Source organism: Delphinus delphis, chromosome 8 (assembly GCF_949987515.2).
Source record: "Delphinus delphis chromosome 8, mDelDel1.2, whole genome shotgun sequence".
NCBI lineage: Eukaryota > Metazoa > Chordata > Mammalia > Artiodactyla > Delphinidae > Delphinus > Delphinus delphis.
The window spans coordinates 87,283,439-87,299,571 of record NC_082690.1 but is presented as its reverse complement, the minus strand read 5'-3'; the positions used below and the strand labels follow the sequence as shown (position 1 = coordinate 87,299,571).

Below are 16,133 nucleotides of genomic sequence, written 5' to 3'. Positions count from 1 at the left end.
CCAGGAATGGAGAAACGGAGACTACAGGCTAGATGCTCCTCAGGGAGAGTAGCCACGCTCACGTAACTGACACCAGCTACTTAGTGTCAGTTACAAATCAGCTCTTTCAGGAGAAGATTCCTCTTGAAAAAATAGTTTGCGCATAAAAACATGCACAGTTGGGTGGCAGTAGCCTGTGAGATGCCTTAGTAAACCTCTTCAACTCAGACTTGACTCATGACGCATAGGTGATGAGGGGACATGGGGTAGATGTGTGAAAATAGAACCTGCAAGGGACTCCTGTGTCAGAAGTCAGAGAACTAATGGCACTGACAGGGATGGGGGAGGGACTTTTGATAGCACGTACCTATGCATGTTCAAAAACTTAATCCTCACAGCAATCCCATGAGGTTGCAGGTAGCCTCTCTACGCCTCGACTTGCACATCTGTAAAACGGGAATAAGTCACTAACCAAGGTCATATAGCTGGTAAGTGGCTGGACAAGCTCCGTGTCTCGTGTAATCGTGTATATGACTCTCGTCTACTCCTCATGGCTTTGCTTTAACCCAGGAAGTGCTTTTGCTCCAAACAACTGAAAAAACAAAAGCCACCCAATCTGCTTGCTGGCCCTCTCTTTTTCCTGACTCCCCTCCCCAGGCTGGGAGCGTGACTTCATTTGCCCCACAGTCTTTCTTTCAAATATGTTCATAATTCTTAATAAGGTGTCCACGTTCCCACAAACATTTTCATTTCAGTCAGAAGTGTTACAGGCTGAACAAGTTCATGCTCTAACACCACCGGGTTAGGCAATAAAAAAAGGGTGTTGCCAAACAAAAAGTATACCCAAGACGAGAGAGAGCGTGGTTAGCTGACTCAAGAGTGAGGACAACAGTAGATTGTTTCCAAGCGTGCTATAAAATAATAATAATATAGAAATATAAAATAAGTCTATTTTAGGATAGATTGGTAGAGAACAAATTGTCTGCTTATGTACAGAAAGCTACAATTGCTCCTTCAAGGAAGTGGTTTGGTTGACAGGGATGAAAACCCCCAGTGGCAGAGTTTCACAGATCTGAGATTCTTCTCCTCCTCCTTCCTGTTTTCATGGTCTTGGGCCAGTTATTTAACTTTTCCAAACCTCAATTTCCTCGTTTGCCAAACAGGCATAATGATTCCTTGGTTTTAGGGTTTTTGTAAGAATTAAGTGTGTGGATGTGTCCCCATATTCTTGAAACACGATGGATGGCAGCCAGCGTTACTCTTGGAGTAGGTATGGAAAGAAACACTTTCAGACTTGGAAGAATAAAACCACATTTTTCTAAACATGCTTCTTGGCTCAGATGGTTTTCTTGTTTGGGCAGCTCTCTCCCTCTCTCTCTCTCTCTCTCTCTCTCTCTCTCTCTCAATGTATTTCCTAGATTCCTTCCAAGGCAAAAACAAAGCACTATCTGCAAACACCAGTGTTTGTAAATTGGTGAAACTCTAATGAGCTTTCTGAGAAGCTCTAAGTTTATTCTCAATTTTCAAGGAAGGAGATCTGGAACAGAGAAATCAAATAAGATTCTCAAAGATGTAACCTGGGTGTCTCTCAACTTTTATCTTGGTGCTTACTTAAGAGGTGGTAAATCATGTCTCCTTTAGCCCTAAAAAATTACCTGAGCAACAAAGTTTGCCTTGGGATTTTTCATCAAAGCAGGGGCCACCAGGTCCATAGGAAATATTTCAGATAATGCAGTTAGTCGGAAGCAAACTATAGCATCTATTGAATCTCATAGTCCTCTTTTGGCAACACTCTACAAGAATGCAAAGGGTTTTCCTCAGGGTGTGGTATGAAGGAGGGCCCTGATTTCAATTCTGAATCCCATCACCAGCTCTTCAATGCTTTTTTTTTTTTCTTTTATGTTTTTCAGGTACTCTCCCCTAGGTATCGCCTGCCTAATTTGTGGGAAGATCATTGCCATCAAGGACTTAGAGGTGGTTGCTAGACAACTGGGGATGTACATGATCACGGTGATTGTCGGCCTCATCATCCATGGGGGCATCTTTCTCCCCTTGATTTACTTTCTAGTGACCAGGAAAAACCCTTTCTCTTTTTTTGCTGGAATTTTCCAAGCTTGGATCACTGCCCTGGGTACCGCTTCCAGGTAGAGAACACAAGAAATCACTGTTGTTTCTCTCTGCTCTTTCCTTTTCCTTCTTTGTCACTTCCTCTTTTTCAAAACCTTCCCATCACAGCGTTCAGTGAGAACACTTTTCACATATGTTTAAAATATTTTTGAAAAAGTGGAACATTTTAGATTCTTCACTCCTTTTAGGAACTTTTAAGCTTTCTGATGAACTTTTTGCTGGTATGTAGCTGTCTTGGAACTATGATCTCATATTGTTTCCCAGGTGAATACATGCTATTCATCTCTAGACATAATTTGCCACATATAGCATCAGTTCAGTTTTAAGTGTTTTCCAAAAGGGTGTAACAGGATGTTATTTTATTTAAGAAATTCTCTCACTTGTGATTTGAGAAAGGCTATTATATCACTGTACTGGAATAATTTTTCAAAAGTAGGAGAACAAGGTTTTGCAGGGTAAACGGTAGGTTAGGTGAGATTTTTCAGACAAACCGGAAATCAGACAAGTCTTTGAACCTGTAATGGAACTACTCTGCCCCATTGACTTTGAGGAAAGTCAGGTTGGCATTGATTTGACTTAACATTGACCGAGAGTCAGTTCCTTCTTCATTACCTAGTCCCAGTTCCTCCCAGAGGCCAGTGAGGACTCCAGAGATGTGCAAGCAAAAAAACCTCTTTTTTTTTTTTTTTGATATCATCTTGGACTGAATTTAGCAAAAATAAAACCAACAACCCAACAAAAACAGATACATAAGAAACAGCCAGCAATGTAGAATTTCAAAGACTAAAAGAGTTTTATTCTTTCAGCCTGCAATAGTTGCTTTTATTTCTGCATGTGTATCCTTGGGTCACAAAACAAAGACTGAGGCCATAAAGCAGGTGGCAGGGAGGCAAGTAAACTCTGCAACCCATAGCTCAGCGTTATCTCTGGAGTCACAGGTTGGCAGGTCCTTGTTACAGAACCCATGACCACTCACTGCCAGGGAGACAGCCGCTCTGTGACACAGGGAGACTGCTTTTTTTTTTTTTTCCAAAACTACTGAGCAGTCAGTCAGGTTTTTCTTAAGTGACCTAACAGGCCAATAGTGGTGACAACCTGGGAAAGCCAAATTATATTTCCATCTTGCAAATCAGTGAGAATTCTGTACTAGTAGAGTGTGAGGTTTCAGAAAAAGCGAAAATCTATACAATTCGGGAGATCTAGATTCTGCATTCAGTTTCCCAAGATGAAGGGAAACACTTCAAAATTTTCTTTTTCCTTCTTGGTCCTATACATTTCTTATCGCTAAGTATCTCTATCCATAAAGATTTTCTCATTTTGGTGAAAAAGTTAACTTTTTTTTCAAAAATAAAAACAATCATGTTTAGTTTTATTTTTGTTTTCTGGTTATGAACATGGTATTTGGTCATTATGAAAAAGTTCAGACAGTGTATAAAATTTTGGAGGAAGAAGAATGGGCAACACCACTGATAACTGGTAGTAACCTTTTTGTTAATCTTTACAGTTATGTACATTTCCAGTTCTTATTATGTATAGATATTGTACACTGCTATTTTCACTGGTCAACATATCATAAAAGTTATGTTATATCTATTAATATAGCTCTTACTATATCTATTACTACATATCTATTACTACTATTTTTAAACTTCATAATAATATACTGTAGGTACTACAATACATCCCCCACCCCAAATGTACATTTAAACCTTGTCTATTAAACAGGGCAGTGACAAGCATCCTTGTAAATACATTTCTGCAAGGATGTTTGGTGATCCCCTCGGGATAAATTTCTAGAAGTGGAATTTCTGAATCCAGTGGTAAGCACCCTGATGGTTTTGAAACATGTCACCAGATTACTATTTAGAAAAGTACACTCATTTATGTACCCACAAACTGGGTACGAGTGTGCCTTTATCCACCTGCTCATCAACACTGAACATTATCTGTCACTTTAATACTTTCAAATCCTATTGGTGAAAAGTGATCTCACTGAATTTGCATTATTTTGATTACTAGTGAGGGGAGACATCTTTTTTATGTTCTTTTTGACCATCCTTCCCTCCCCTCTTCTGCCCTGTGAATTGTTTGTGAGCTTAATTTCCTGTTGGGGTGTTTATCCTTTCCTGATTGGTTTTCAGCTCTCTACATGTATAGAAATATCAACTCATGTGTCATATGTTGTAAATAGTGTCCCCCTTCACTTGACATTTGTCTTAAAAACTTACAGCGCTTTTTTTTTTTTTTTTTTTTTTTTTTGTGGTACGCGGGCTCTCACTGCTGTGTCCTCTCCCGTTGCGGAGCCCAGGCACAGCGGCCACGGCTCACGGGCCCAGCTGCTCTGCGGCATGTGGGATCTTCCCGGACCGGGGCACGAACCCGTGTCCCCTGCATCGGCAGGCAGACTCTCAACCACTGCGCCACCAGGGAAGCCCTTACAGCGCTTTTTGCCACTAGCAGGTTTTAATTTGTATGTAGTCAAAGTCGTCAGTGTTTTCCTTTGGTATTTAGAACTTTGATTTTGCTTAGGGATATCTTTTCTGCCAAAGATTATAAAATATAACTTTATATTTTCTTCCAATACCTTTATGGTTTTGATACTACACTATTTCAAAATATTATCATTATCTTTTCTTTTGAATGACTAGACAATTATCCTAGCCCCTTTATAAGACAAAGGTAAATCTTAAAAGCATAGGGGAAACCCAAAATCATATTTAAATCAAAGACAAAATCTTGGGTTATCTGACCAAGACCACAAACATTAGACTCATATCTCCCCCTTGCCCTGTATTTCATCTGAAAAAAAAATATGGTTTTAATCTTTGGTTAAAATGTGGCTCTTGCCTAGATGAGGAATTTCTTTTTAAAAAAAGTCACTGTAGCAGGAGTCACGTACTAAGAATTAACTCAGGGTTTATTTGCCCTTATGACCACAGGGGAAAAGCCCTGGGACAGCCAGTGCTAAATATACTTTCCACCTCCTCAGACGTTGGACTGAATAGGGATGTGCAGGGGAAGGGTTGACCCTGTTTTCTCAATAGGCACAGAGGCTGGTGTCAGGGCAGCTGAATGGAGTGGGGATGGTCTGCGACACGTCTCTCTGCATCCCTCTGACTTCCGAGTGCGCTGTTAAAACTAATCTGGATAAAAACAAGAAGAATCTCAAGTACCAGACAGTTATTATTCGTTTGAAGACTGTCATATGGCCACTGAGGCAGGAACCAAAAAAACAATGTCAGAATGTCAGCCTGTTAACACAGGAAAGAGTTAAAATTCTCAAGTCCCAGTTTGGACTGATGGGGTACATATGGATTTTTAAGACACAAAGCCTGTCCGGTAGTGACATTAAGAATATTTTCATGCCTTACCAGTTGTTTCTTCCAATCTGTTGAATTGTCTAAAGACCCTTTGATGACACTGTGGGAAAATGAATGCAGTAATGATAATGGATATGTTCCAGTCCTCCCAGCAGTGTCCTTAGATTCATACCGATGAGAATTCAGCTGCCAACCATAGCCTTGCTGCCATTTCAGGCTAGTCATGGTGTCCTGGTAACCTCAAAGGGGTCTTAGGAAAGGGCTGGGAGTGTGTGAGAGAGGAATAAAGGGACACTACTTCTCATTAAAACAGCTGGGGCAGCAAGCCAGGTACGATGGCAGCCCAGCATGTGAATGAGGCCAGACTCCAACTTTTCTCCCTGGGTTTATAAGGCTTTGGTAATGAGAGATCTCCAAGCATCCATTTCTTCTCCCCACCTAAGACCAAAGAGGAGGCATGAGAAAGACCCTTGACCTAAAATCACAAAGAATGTTCCAGTAAGATGACTCTGGTTTCCCTAAGGTTGTTAATAGGGCTTGTGGGTCCATGGGTTGATAACATGCAGATCTAGGAGACCCTAATTTTAGAACTTTAGGGACTTTTATGGTTCTGCGTGGGCCCTGGAATCTGCATTTTACTTAGCGTGCCTGCAGCTGACGGTCCTGTCCCACTCTCTGAGAAACTGACACCTCTGCAGATGTCTTTGTCCAGCTTGGCTGGAGCCCTAATTCTGACAAGTAGAAGGAGGGAGCTATGACTAAGGCTGTAAATGCAAGAGAGAAAAATGTGCTGTCTGCACTGGGGACAGTTTGCTAACGTTTGAATAAGAGAGAAGAGAATGGACCACAAGGTACTCCCATGGCAGTTGGAATGTTCTACATTGCTTTCCATATCACTTAAACTTTGAAGCAAATCCGCCTGCCCTCCTATCACCTCTATCCACATGGAAATAATATTCTGGCTTTCAGCAACACTTACTCTTATAGGTCTCCTGTTTTAGAAGGCACAGAACATGTCAGGAGCTCTGGCCTTTGAAATTGATTCATATGGTCGTGAATTCCCATCCCATGCCTGGGAGGAGTGGGGGTGAAGTCACTCCATGTTGGGTCTTTGATTAGCTCCAGAGCACAGGCTTTTCTGCCCTATGTCATTGGAGAAACTGTAGAATTGGCAATGACCATTTATCAGGGAGCTGGACTGTCTGTGAGGGTCCCCAGTGAATTGCTAGAAGCTTGGACTCTTGCTAAATGGTCATTAACATATTTGTCCAGCCTTCTCAACATTAGCAGGCCTGGCTCAGGGCAATTCCCAGAGGCTAGATACAACCCGTGTAGTCATCTTGTTGGAAACAGTGTTTCTAGCATGAAATTATGGGTCATTCAAGAATTCCTCATTCCATCTTACTGTTGGTAGCTGATCCTTTTCTGACACTTTATTTTGGCAGCCCAATTGATGTGGGCAATCACATGGGCTTCAATATTTAATCCAAGATGGAAACAATGACCAAAGGGAAAGGAGAACTTGAAGCTCTGAGTAGATCTCAAAAGCTAGAACCAACAAAAATATGTTGCTGACTATTACCATGTTAATAAGATTGTATTTGAGACCCCAAATCAATGGGCTTTTTTATCTTTATTATTAGAATTAAATTTTATTTGGATTTTATTTTTTAAATTTTTACTGGAGTACAGAACTCTACTCAATACTCTGTAATGGCCTATATGGCAAATCGATGGTTTTTAATTTAGCTCCAGACACTGCTTTTTTCAAGTCACATTGATTGGAACAAAAGAACGAAAGCTTTGTGGTGGCATTTCGGTTTGTGCTTTGTCTTGCTTCTCTAAAATGGACATAACTCTTGTCTCTCTCTCTCTCTTTGCCCCTTAGTGCCGGAACTTTGCCCGTCACCTTCCGTTGCCTAGAAGAAAATCTGGGGATTGATAAGCGTGTAACCAGATTTGTCCTACCAGTTGGAGCAACCATTAACATGGACGGTACAGCCCTTTATGAAGCCGTAGCCGCTATCTTTATAGCCCAGATGAATGGCGTCATCCTAGATGGAGGCCAGATTGTGACCGTAAGGTGAGTGAAATGGGTGGTGTGAAGCACTGAAACAACTTTTGACCTTATCCCCTTCCACGCTAACTCCATTTCACAGAGGCCACTTGAACTGCTGTTCTCCAGTTAGAAGAATGGTGAGGGAAGTAAAGGAGAAGAGGAACTACTGGCAGGCTCAAAGGGAAGATTGGTTCAGAAGGAATCAGGCTCATATTAATGCCTTATGTGAAATGGCTTCAGAAATTTGATATTATTTGATTTTTAACAATCCTGTGACATTGCAAGGCAGTTATTTCTATTATTTAATAGATGAGGAAGCACAGGCTTCAAGGGGCATGGTAGTTTGTCTGAGGCTGTAATACCATCAGTAACGAGCCAGCAGGGCTGTCACTGGGGCCAACATCGACTGACTCTGGATCCAATTTCTCTTTCATTAAAATATGTTCCCTTCAGCATTCCGAGGAGTGACGGCAAAAATGATGAAATATGGGGAGGAAGAGATTCCTCAATATAGCATAACATTATATTACAAATAAACAGCAAATATTTTTTGTTGTTTTTACTAAAGGTATTTTTACCATATGTATTCATCATTTTAAAAAATTCAGAAAGAATACTTTTCCAAGACGTCACTAAAAACACATCGCTTCTCTGCAAACTTAAAGATCACACCTACTTACATATATTAATTTATCTAATCCTCACAACCACCCTATGAGGTATGTACTTGTCTCAGTCAGCTCGGGCTGCTGTAACAAAATACCATAGACTATGGCTCAAACAGCAGATGTTTACTTCTCACAGTTCTGGAGGCTGGGAAGTCCAAGATTAAGGGGCCGGCGGGTTCAGCTCCTGGTGAATGTCCTCTTCCTGGCTTGCATATGACTGCCTTCTAGATGTTTGCTCACATGGCCCTACCTTGGTGCATGGAGAGAGAGAGCGAGCTCTCTTACATCTCTGCTTATAAGGACACTAATCCCATCATGAGGGCTCTACCTTCATGACCTAATTACTTCCCAAGGCTGTATCTCCAAACACCATCACACTGGAGGTGAGGGCTTGAACAAATGAATTCAGGGGGGACACAACTCAGCCCATAGCAGTACTGTAGGGGAGCCTCAGTTTCCTGTATAATGGGTACAATAATCATATATTCTAGTGTGGCTGAGAGCATAGTCACCTGTCAATAAATGTTAGCTACTAGTATTATTACTATTACTGATGCTTAATAAAATACAGTACTCCTAGGATATGAAAGAAAAATGTGACTATGATATAGTGAGTGCCGTGATGTTACTCAGTGGAAAACGTGCTTTGGGTCAGGTTATCAAGCCATCTAAGTCCTGTCCTAACAGATTGCATGTGAGACTGCCAATCTCCCTTGCTTTAAAATTCAAAGACAAATAGAGCTTCTTAATGGCCCTGAATTCTCCCCAATGATGAAGCAACCATGTTCGCATCAAGCTCACACCATTAGATGAGGACTTAGAGGTGGGAGGATGTACCAGGGAGTGACCAGGTGGTTGAGACTGTGCTTGGATTATTTAAATTTATCCTTTATTTTAACAATGATACGACTGAGAATTTTCACTGGACGAAGGATAAAATTGGCCAAATATATTTAATACTTGTGCCCCTGGCAACTTCAGCTGAATCTGCCATATCTGTACATGTCACAAGGGCTATCTCTGGGGGGACCGCCCCCTCTCCATGGAGTGTATGTAGTTCAATGTCTTCAATTTAGTCAGAAAAATATAGCCAAGTCCAGCTTCATTGCTGTGCTTCCAAGTACATTCCTCATCTTTTCATTTCCCTGCAGGCAGGAGAACAGTGGCCAGGAATTCTCAGCAAATTCATTAAGTCATAGCGTTTTCAATGTGAGGAGGAATCAAGGGACATCAAAAGCCAGTGTGGTATTGGAATCAAGCAGACAAGTGTTCAAATCCCAGCAGACCATGTTCAAGCTGTGTGACCCTAAGTTTCTCCACCCTTCCAATCAGTGGTACTACCGTATGTACCTTGCAGGGTTACTGTGACATTCTGCTGTGATTAATGTGTGTGTGTGGTAACTTGTACAACATCCAAGAACCAGCCATAGGGAAATGAGTCAGGGAAGGACAGGAAAAGCAGGAGGGGATAAAAGGACATGGGGAGATCACCGGCCAGGGAGCTTTCACAGGACTTACAATGCCCCAGACACTCCACCTGTGGTCAGGTGAGGGTATAATTGGGATGGAGGAACAGAAAGAGAACCAGCCACCAGGAAGATTTCTTTATAGGATTTTGTCTCACACAACCAAGGGGTAACAAGAAAATGTGGCCACAGTACACAGGGATGTGTAAGAGTGACTCATGTAATAGAAGCAACTGATGTAAACAAAATTGCCTAGGCCAAGATCATTGGAACTTGGGAAGCTCCCCTTCCCTGGTGTTCTATCCATCTTGGGAAAATGACTGAGAATTCCCACCTGCCATCTCTCAGGACTAAGGATGTTTTCATTGCAAAGCAGCTCCGGTTGCAATGTGCTGGCCTCTTCTAAGTGCTTTATTTCTGAGCTCCTGATGCCTCTACAAGTGAGACACCATTGTTATCTTCTTTTCTACAGATAAGAAAATCAAGGCACAAAGAGGTTAAGTAAGTTGCCCAAAGTCATGTGGTTAAGTGGCAGAGTTGGGATTTGAACCTAGGTCATTCAACTCTAGAACCTTCACTGATAACCACTACACGCTACTACCTCCTATGACCTAGATGGATCTCCCACCAAAATGGAGTTCTTTAAACCCTGACAACAACTCCATGTTAATGGAGCAGGGGAAACGCAAAGATGGGTTCTAGATCCCACCTAGTGGAAGTGTCTATTCTGTGAAAGCCTAAATGTGGGAAGGATGGCAATGTGGAAAAACCAGTGCAAAACACAAGACCTCCCAGGACCTTTCTTTCCTCATATGTAAGAGTAGGTAAATTTGGGTTCCTCTTGACCGTAAGACCAGGATTCTGAGCTTGGACACACCAGTTGGCAAACCAGTTTGGGAGTCTGATTCTTAGTTTCAAGCCCGAAGACCTACCAAAAAAATTCTGGAATCATATAACCACAAAGAAAGCAGCCCCTTTTTTCTTTTCAGCAGCTAGAAAAGCAAGTTGCAAATCCATGTTTTCCTAAGCCTCCTTCCATTTAGAAATGATGATAGCTTTTATAATTAACATCCAGAAAAGAGGAGAAAAAGTCACTGCCCTTTGCTGGACCACAGAGGCCCTCTGGTGTCTAGACAGGGCCCTTGAACCCTAGATTAAACCCTCTTCCGGAGACGACTTCAAAATGGTGCTGAGTATGCCCTAGGCATTGCTTGGAAAGCAAGGGATGAGATGCTTCAGAAGGAAAGCCTCCTGTTATTTTATTGTCATGTCTTGGCACCCTCTTTCTGAATAATGTATCTTCCAGCCCATGGTGGAACGTCCAGGCATCTGAACCTTAATGCCCTTTGGAATTCTTTTGGTTTGTTCCCCGATGTCCACTCAGCTGAGTCTGGATACTCGCTGTTATGAGTTCTCATGTTAACATTGGCAACCTTCTCAGACTCTTGCCACGCAGACTAGAAGTCTCTGCTTCTCACAGAGACGTAAAGGGGTAAGCAGAAATGAATGCTGTGGTGTTCCTGTGGAAGGATTAAGGGTGACTTGTTTTTCTTCTTTAATATTTCCTTGCCTGCTTTTAGAGCCGTGCTTACCTTGTTTGAGCCCTGTGGTATATTCAGTGAACTGGATGTCGTGATGGGGGTGAGACTCTCATCCGTGAATTTATGAGTTTCCACCAAGGTTAAGCAGCATCCAAATAGACCCTATTTCCTGGATCTTGGTCCTCCAGATTTCTTTATTCCTTGGGAGGAGAAGGGGATTTTATGATTGCTGGCAGAAATGAGAGCCGAGAATTGCCTGCCAGGGATGGTTTTGCCAAGACCACTTTCTCTTCCCTTGACCCGGCCTTTTCTGTTCTCACAGCCTCACGGCCACGCTGGCCAGCGTTGGGGCAGCCAGTATCCCCAGTGCCGGGCTCGTCACCATGCTCCTCATTCTGACGGCTGTGGGCTTGCCGACCGAGGACATCAGCCTGCTGGTGGCTGTGGACTGGCTGCTGTAAGTGTCTGTGTGTGTGCTTCTGCTGGGGATGTGAACACTGCCTCCCAGGGGTGGACAAGATGCAGGGCTGCAGCCAGGATCTTCACCAATCCCCCTGAGAACTCCCCTGTTTCCCTCCTCCTTTCTTCCTTCCAACATCTGCTGAGTGCTTATTTGGGAACCAGAGAAGGAAAAGAATCTTTGAGGGCTTCAGAGTCTAGCGGAGGAAGCAGGTAAATTATAAGACAAAGTTAAAAGCAACGCTATAATGGGGGCTGCCCTGGTGGCGCAGTGGTTGAGAGTCCGCCTGCCGATGCAGGGGACACGGGTTCGTGCCCCAGTCCGGGAAGATCCCACATGCGGCGGAGCAGCTGGGCCCGTGAGCCATGGCCGCTGAGCCTGCGCATCCGGAGCCTGTGCTATAAGGGACCCTTACCAAAGCAGGCAAAGGATCTCAAGGCACTATGCTGAGTGAACGAAGCACAAAGGAATATATACTGTATGATTCCATTTCTATGATGCTCTAGGAAAGACAATATAATCTCTAGCAATAGAAAGAGATCATGGTTGCCTGGGCCCAGAAGTAGAGGCATGAGGATTGACTGGGAAGGGCACAAAGAAAGCTTTAGGAGGGATAGAAATGTTCCACGTACACAGGTATGCACAGGTGTCCACATTTGTCGAAACTCACCATACCACACGCTTAAAATGGGTACATTTTATTGTATGTAAATTACACTTCAACAAAGTAGATTTTAAAAGAGCACACACATAGAAGAATAGCGACGGAGACAGACACACATCCCAGACTAGGATGGAAGGGCAGAGTGGAGAAGTCAGAAAACAAGGAAGATGGCTGCTGAGTTTGAGGGCCTACGATGCGCCAGCTGCTGCCTCTAGCAACCGCCATTTTATAGATAAGAAGCCTGAGGTTTAGGGAGAATGAGTGGAGATTGGGCCCTAGGTCTGCTTGGCTTTGGAGGCCACCAATTCATAATCATGGCCGCATTCAAGCTTCTAAAGGCAGTGACAGCTGAGCTGGATCATAACGGGTAAGTAGAAGTTACCCAGGTGTCCATAACTGTGTTGGGGCCAATAGGACTTTCTGGTCAAGGCCAGCCCGCACAAAGGCACTGAGGCAACAAATCGTATGGGGACCTATGAGTGGTTTGATATTGTTGGAGCACAAAGTGTAAGGCAAGGAGTGGTAAAAGGTGAGGCAAGATGGACAGCCTTGAGGCCATGCAGAGATGCTTGAACTTGACAGTGTATACATAGCCCAGCTCCCTTTCCCAGTGAAGGGCATTGTCCTAGTGTGGGACTCTCAGCCCATTCCCAAAGGTGGGTCAGTCTAGCCAGATGGTCCCCCAAAAGGAGGTTGGAATCAATTCTTGCTAAGGTCTCACTGGGGCTCTGATATTCTATGGGATGTACACTGATACTTCTGGTCCAGCACTGGAGCTAAGTGACAGGAGCTGGGGGATGCCATTGGCTTCAAAGTCAGAGGCTCGGAGTAACAAGTGCAGAGATCCAAGGCCAAAGTGCTCACACTTATTTTCTTTTTATTACCCTACATTCCATTAGCAATCTTTCTGACATTTATTGACAAAGATTTTAAGAGCCAGAAGCCACATTTTATGGACTTGAGTTTCCTCGATGCTAAAACAAGTTGCACTCTTCTACAACCACCCTTCCAAAGACAGAAACGTGCAAGTGACTGAAGGGAAGAAGGACATCTGGGAAGGCTAGAAGGAAGCCTGGTCTTTCCAGAAAGCTTGCTTGCTGTTGAAGTTTAGGTTAGAACTGAGAAGTGCACTGAATCTGTTCAACTCAGGAGGGCTGCGAGGAAGGGCACGGATCTTCCTGACTGGTTCTTCCGTCACCAGAGAAATGCTCTGGAAATGCCTTTAGTGGGAAGGTGACGAGCAAAGGAAATGACTCTTATCTGTCCCTGCCTGTCTCTCTCAGGCGGGGATGGCAGGGTCCTCAGTGCCACCTTGGTTGCCCTCTGTGCCCTACGCTGGCCCCAAGGGGCAATCTTTCTCATGAGGTCCATTCAGATGGGGCAGTCATGGGGGCAGCTGAGATTCGGTGGCAGTGAATCGTGGAAGGATTTGGAGGGAATAGGATGGAGACAGAGGGGTGGGGTTGGATTTGGTTAGGAGGAGGACAAAGAGGAAATGAAGACAGTGGCAACCGCTTGGGGACAGAGCACACGGCAGGAGCTCAATAAATGCATGCTAAAAGTCACCCACAGAGCTGCTGCGTCATAACCAGGGGCCTTTCTACACATGAAGAAAGACAGAGGAAGCTATTAAAGTCCCAGCTGCTTCCCTTGTGGCTTCGGCTTACTGAGCCCCCTGCCTCTTTGCCCCTTGAACTTTCGTTGTCATCGAGGGTCCTTTGCCTGCTCCAATTACATTGCCTATTCTCTTCTTGGGCTTGTTGCTGAGGCTTGAAATCTACCATTAGAGATTCATCTCTTTAACAGTTATTATTATAGATGCTGCCTCCATTATAATGCAAATGCATTTAAGTGGAAAAATGTACTTGTGTTATCAGGAATGAAGGAAAGGAGCAGATATTTGGTGGTACCACCATGCTCTTTTTTTTTTTTTTTAACATCTTTATTGGAGTATAATTGCTTTACAATGGTGTGTTAGTTTCTGCTTTATAACAAAGTGAATCAGTTATACATAAACATATGTTCCCATATCTCTTCCCTCTTGCATCTCCCTCCCTCCCTCCCTCCCTATCCCACCCCTCCAGGCGGTCACAAAGCCCCAAGCTGATCTCCCTGTGCTATGTGGCTGCTTCCCACTAGCTATCTATTTTATGTTTGGTAGCGTATATATGTCCATGCCTCTCTCTCGCTTTGTCACAGCTTACCCTTCCCCCTCCCCATCCATGCTCTTTACATCAGTTTAAAGTTAATCCTTAAAGATCACTATGGTGTGTTTAACAGATGAGGAAACTGGGCATCAAAAGGCACAGGGGAGCTTGTGTGGCCAGGTCAGGGCCCTTCACGCCACCGCACACAGCATCCTAGTTGGTACCCAGCAGATCTAACAGTGGGGAGGAGGAACAGAGGGGTCCAGAGTCAGAGACGTTGGGGAAAACAGACCGATTCGGGTCACCCCCGGTTCTACATGCTAATCAGAGAATTTTTTGTTTGACCTGGTTTTTCCCCTCTCCCAGGACTAAAACAAAACAAAACAAACAGGTTAAGTGGGGACAAATGGGATACAATCAAGGTCTCAGCCACTCTTAGAATTCAAGTCCTCCAGCCCCACCCCCCCAGGTCATTCACTGTGGGCCCTGTCTTTCTGACAGTCATGTGCTTCCAAGCCTGTTGGAGGAGAGTCACCTCATGAAACATTCAAGACCCTGTCTCCTCCTGACCTAAATGTTAGCGAATGGGCGCTCAGGTGCTCACACTTGCACCCAGAGCAGGGCGTCTCAACTCCGGGGCTGAAACGTGCTGGCAGAACAACAAGAAAATGATGATACATTTGGATTAACTCTACTGATGAAATTGCATTTGAGAAAACTCTACCCCAGGCTGCAGCTGGAAAGGGAAGAGTGATTGAAGGCTCGCCTCGAGTTCTGGGGTCTGATCTCAGATGGAAAGAGGCACCGTGATCAAGGGAAGAAAGGCAGAGGCAGGAGCCCTGGGTCTGAGCTCTGCACCTGGTCGCTGTGGGGCTGCGGGCGAGTTACTCACTCTCTGGATTCAGCTGTGTCGTGTGTACAATGGGAACAGTAACTTACCGGCTTGAAAGCACAGTCTAGACCCCATGCCCTTGAGTGCCCTTCTAGTTTTAAGACCAGACTAGGCTTCTGCTGGTGACGGGTGTTTGTATACAATAAGCATGAACGTTCCTTTTCAGAAGCAAAGAAGAAGGGAGGGTAGAGGATCCTGGGAAAGTGTGCATAGGGGTCTGTAGCTAGGTCAGATCTGCTTTGAATTAGGAATGGTTCCACATTCTTTGTCACCAGCAAGAGGAGTTCTGGAAACACGCTCTTGGTCATGGGCGCCGTGGCTGTTGGGTGCCCATCAGCGTGTGAGTGGGGCAGGGGCATGAGTTGAGAGAGGGGGTGCAGGGATTCCCTGGTGACACGTAGTCTGTGGAGGGAGAGCAGAGACAAAGAACAGGGGGGCGTTTCTTTTCCTCCCCAGGCAAGGTTTGTAAGCTTTCAATTTGTAAGCTTTCAACTTTTCAATTTAAAACCAAACAAAGCCCGCAGTGACATTTAACGTGCCAGAGTGTTTGCCAGCTGCTGGAGATTAGCCAGCCTCATTACTGCCCGCCGAGCCCTGGACGTTTTTCAATGAACAGGCTTAGCTGCTCTGTAAATGTCATGGTGGAAACCAAGATTCTGAGCCCTGAAAAGTATCCGAGTCCTAGAACACCGGATGGGTGGGGCTGGTAAAAACAGAACCTTCCCCAGAATCTAAGAAGCCCTTTGTAACAGGAGTCCTTGGCAGGTGTTTATGAGATCTTGTGACACCCCTCTCTCTCTGAAGGATTCA

General features: G+C 44.2%; 1 protein-coding gene across 6 annotated transcripts in view; it reads left to right on the top strand.

The window, feature by feature from the left end:
* SLC1A2 (solute carrier family 1 member 2) overlaps window positions 1-16,133 on the top strand; it is a 150,333-nt gene that overhangs the window by 111,972 nt on the left and 22,228 nt on the right. For all 6 annotated transcript variants that reach the window (XM_060018714.1, XM_060018715.1, XM_060018711.1 and 3 more), the window contains 3 exons: window positions 1,890-2,123; window positions 7,315-7,509; window positions 11,483-11,617. In XM_060018714.1, the coding sequence (XP_059874697.1) occupies window positions 1,890-2,123; window positions 7,315-7,509; window positions 11,483-11,617 (564 nt within the window). The remainder of the gene's footprint in view (window positions 1-1,889; window positions 2,124-7,314; window positions 7,510-11,482; window positions 11,618-16,133) is intronic.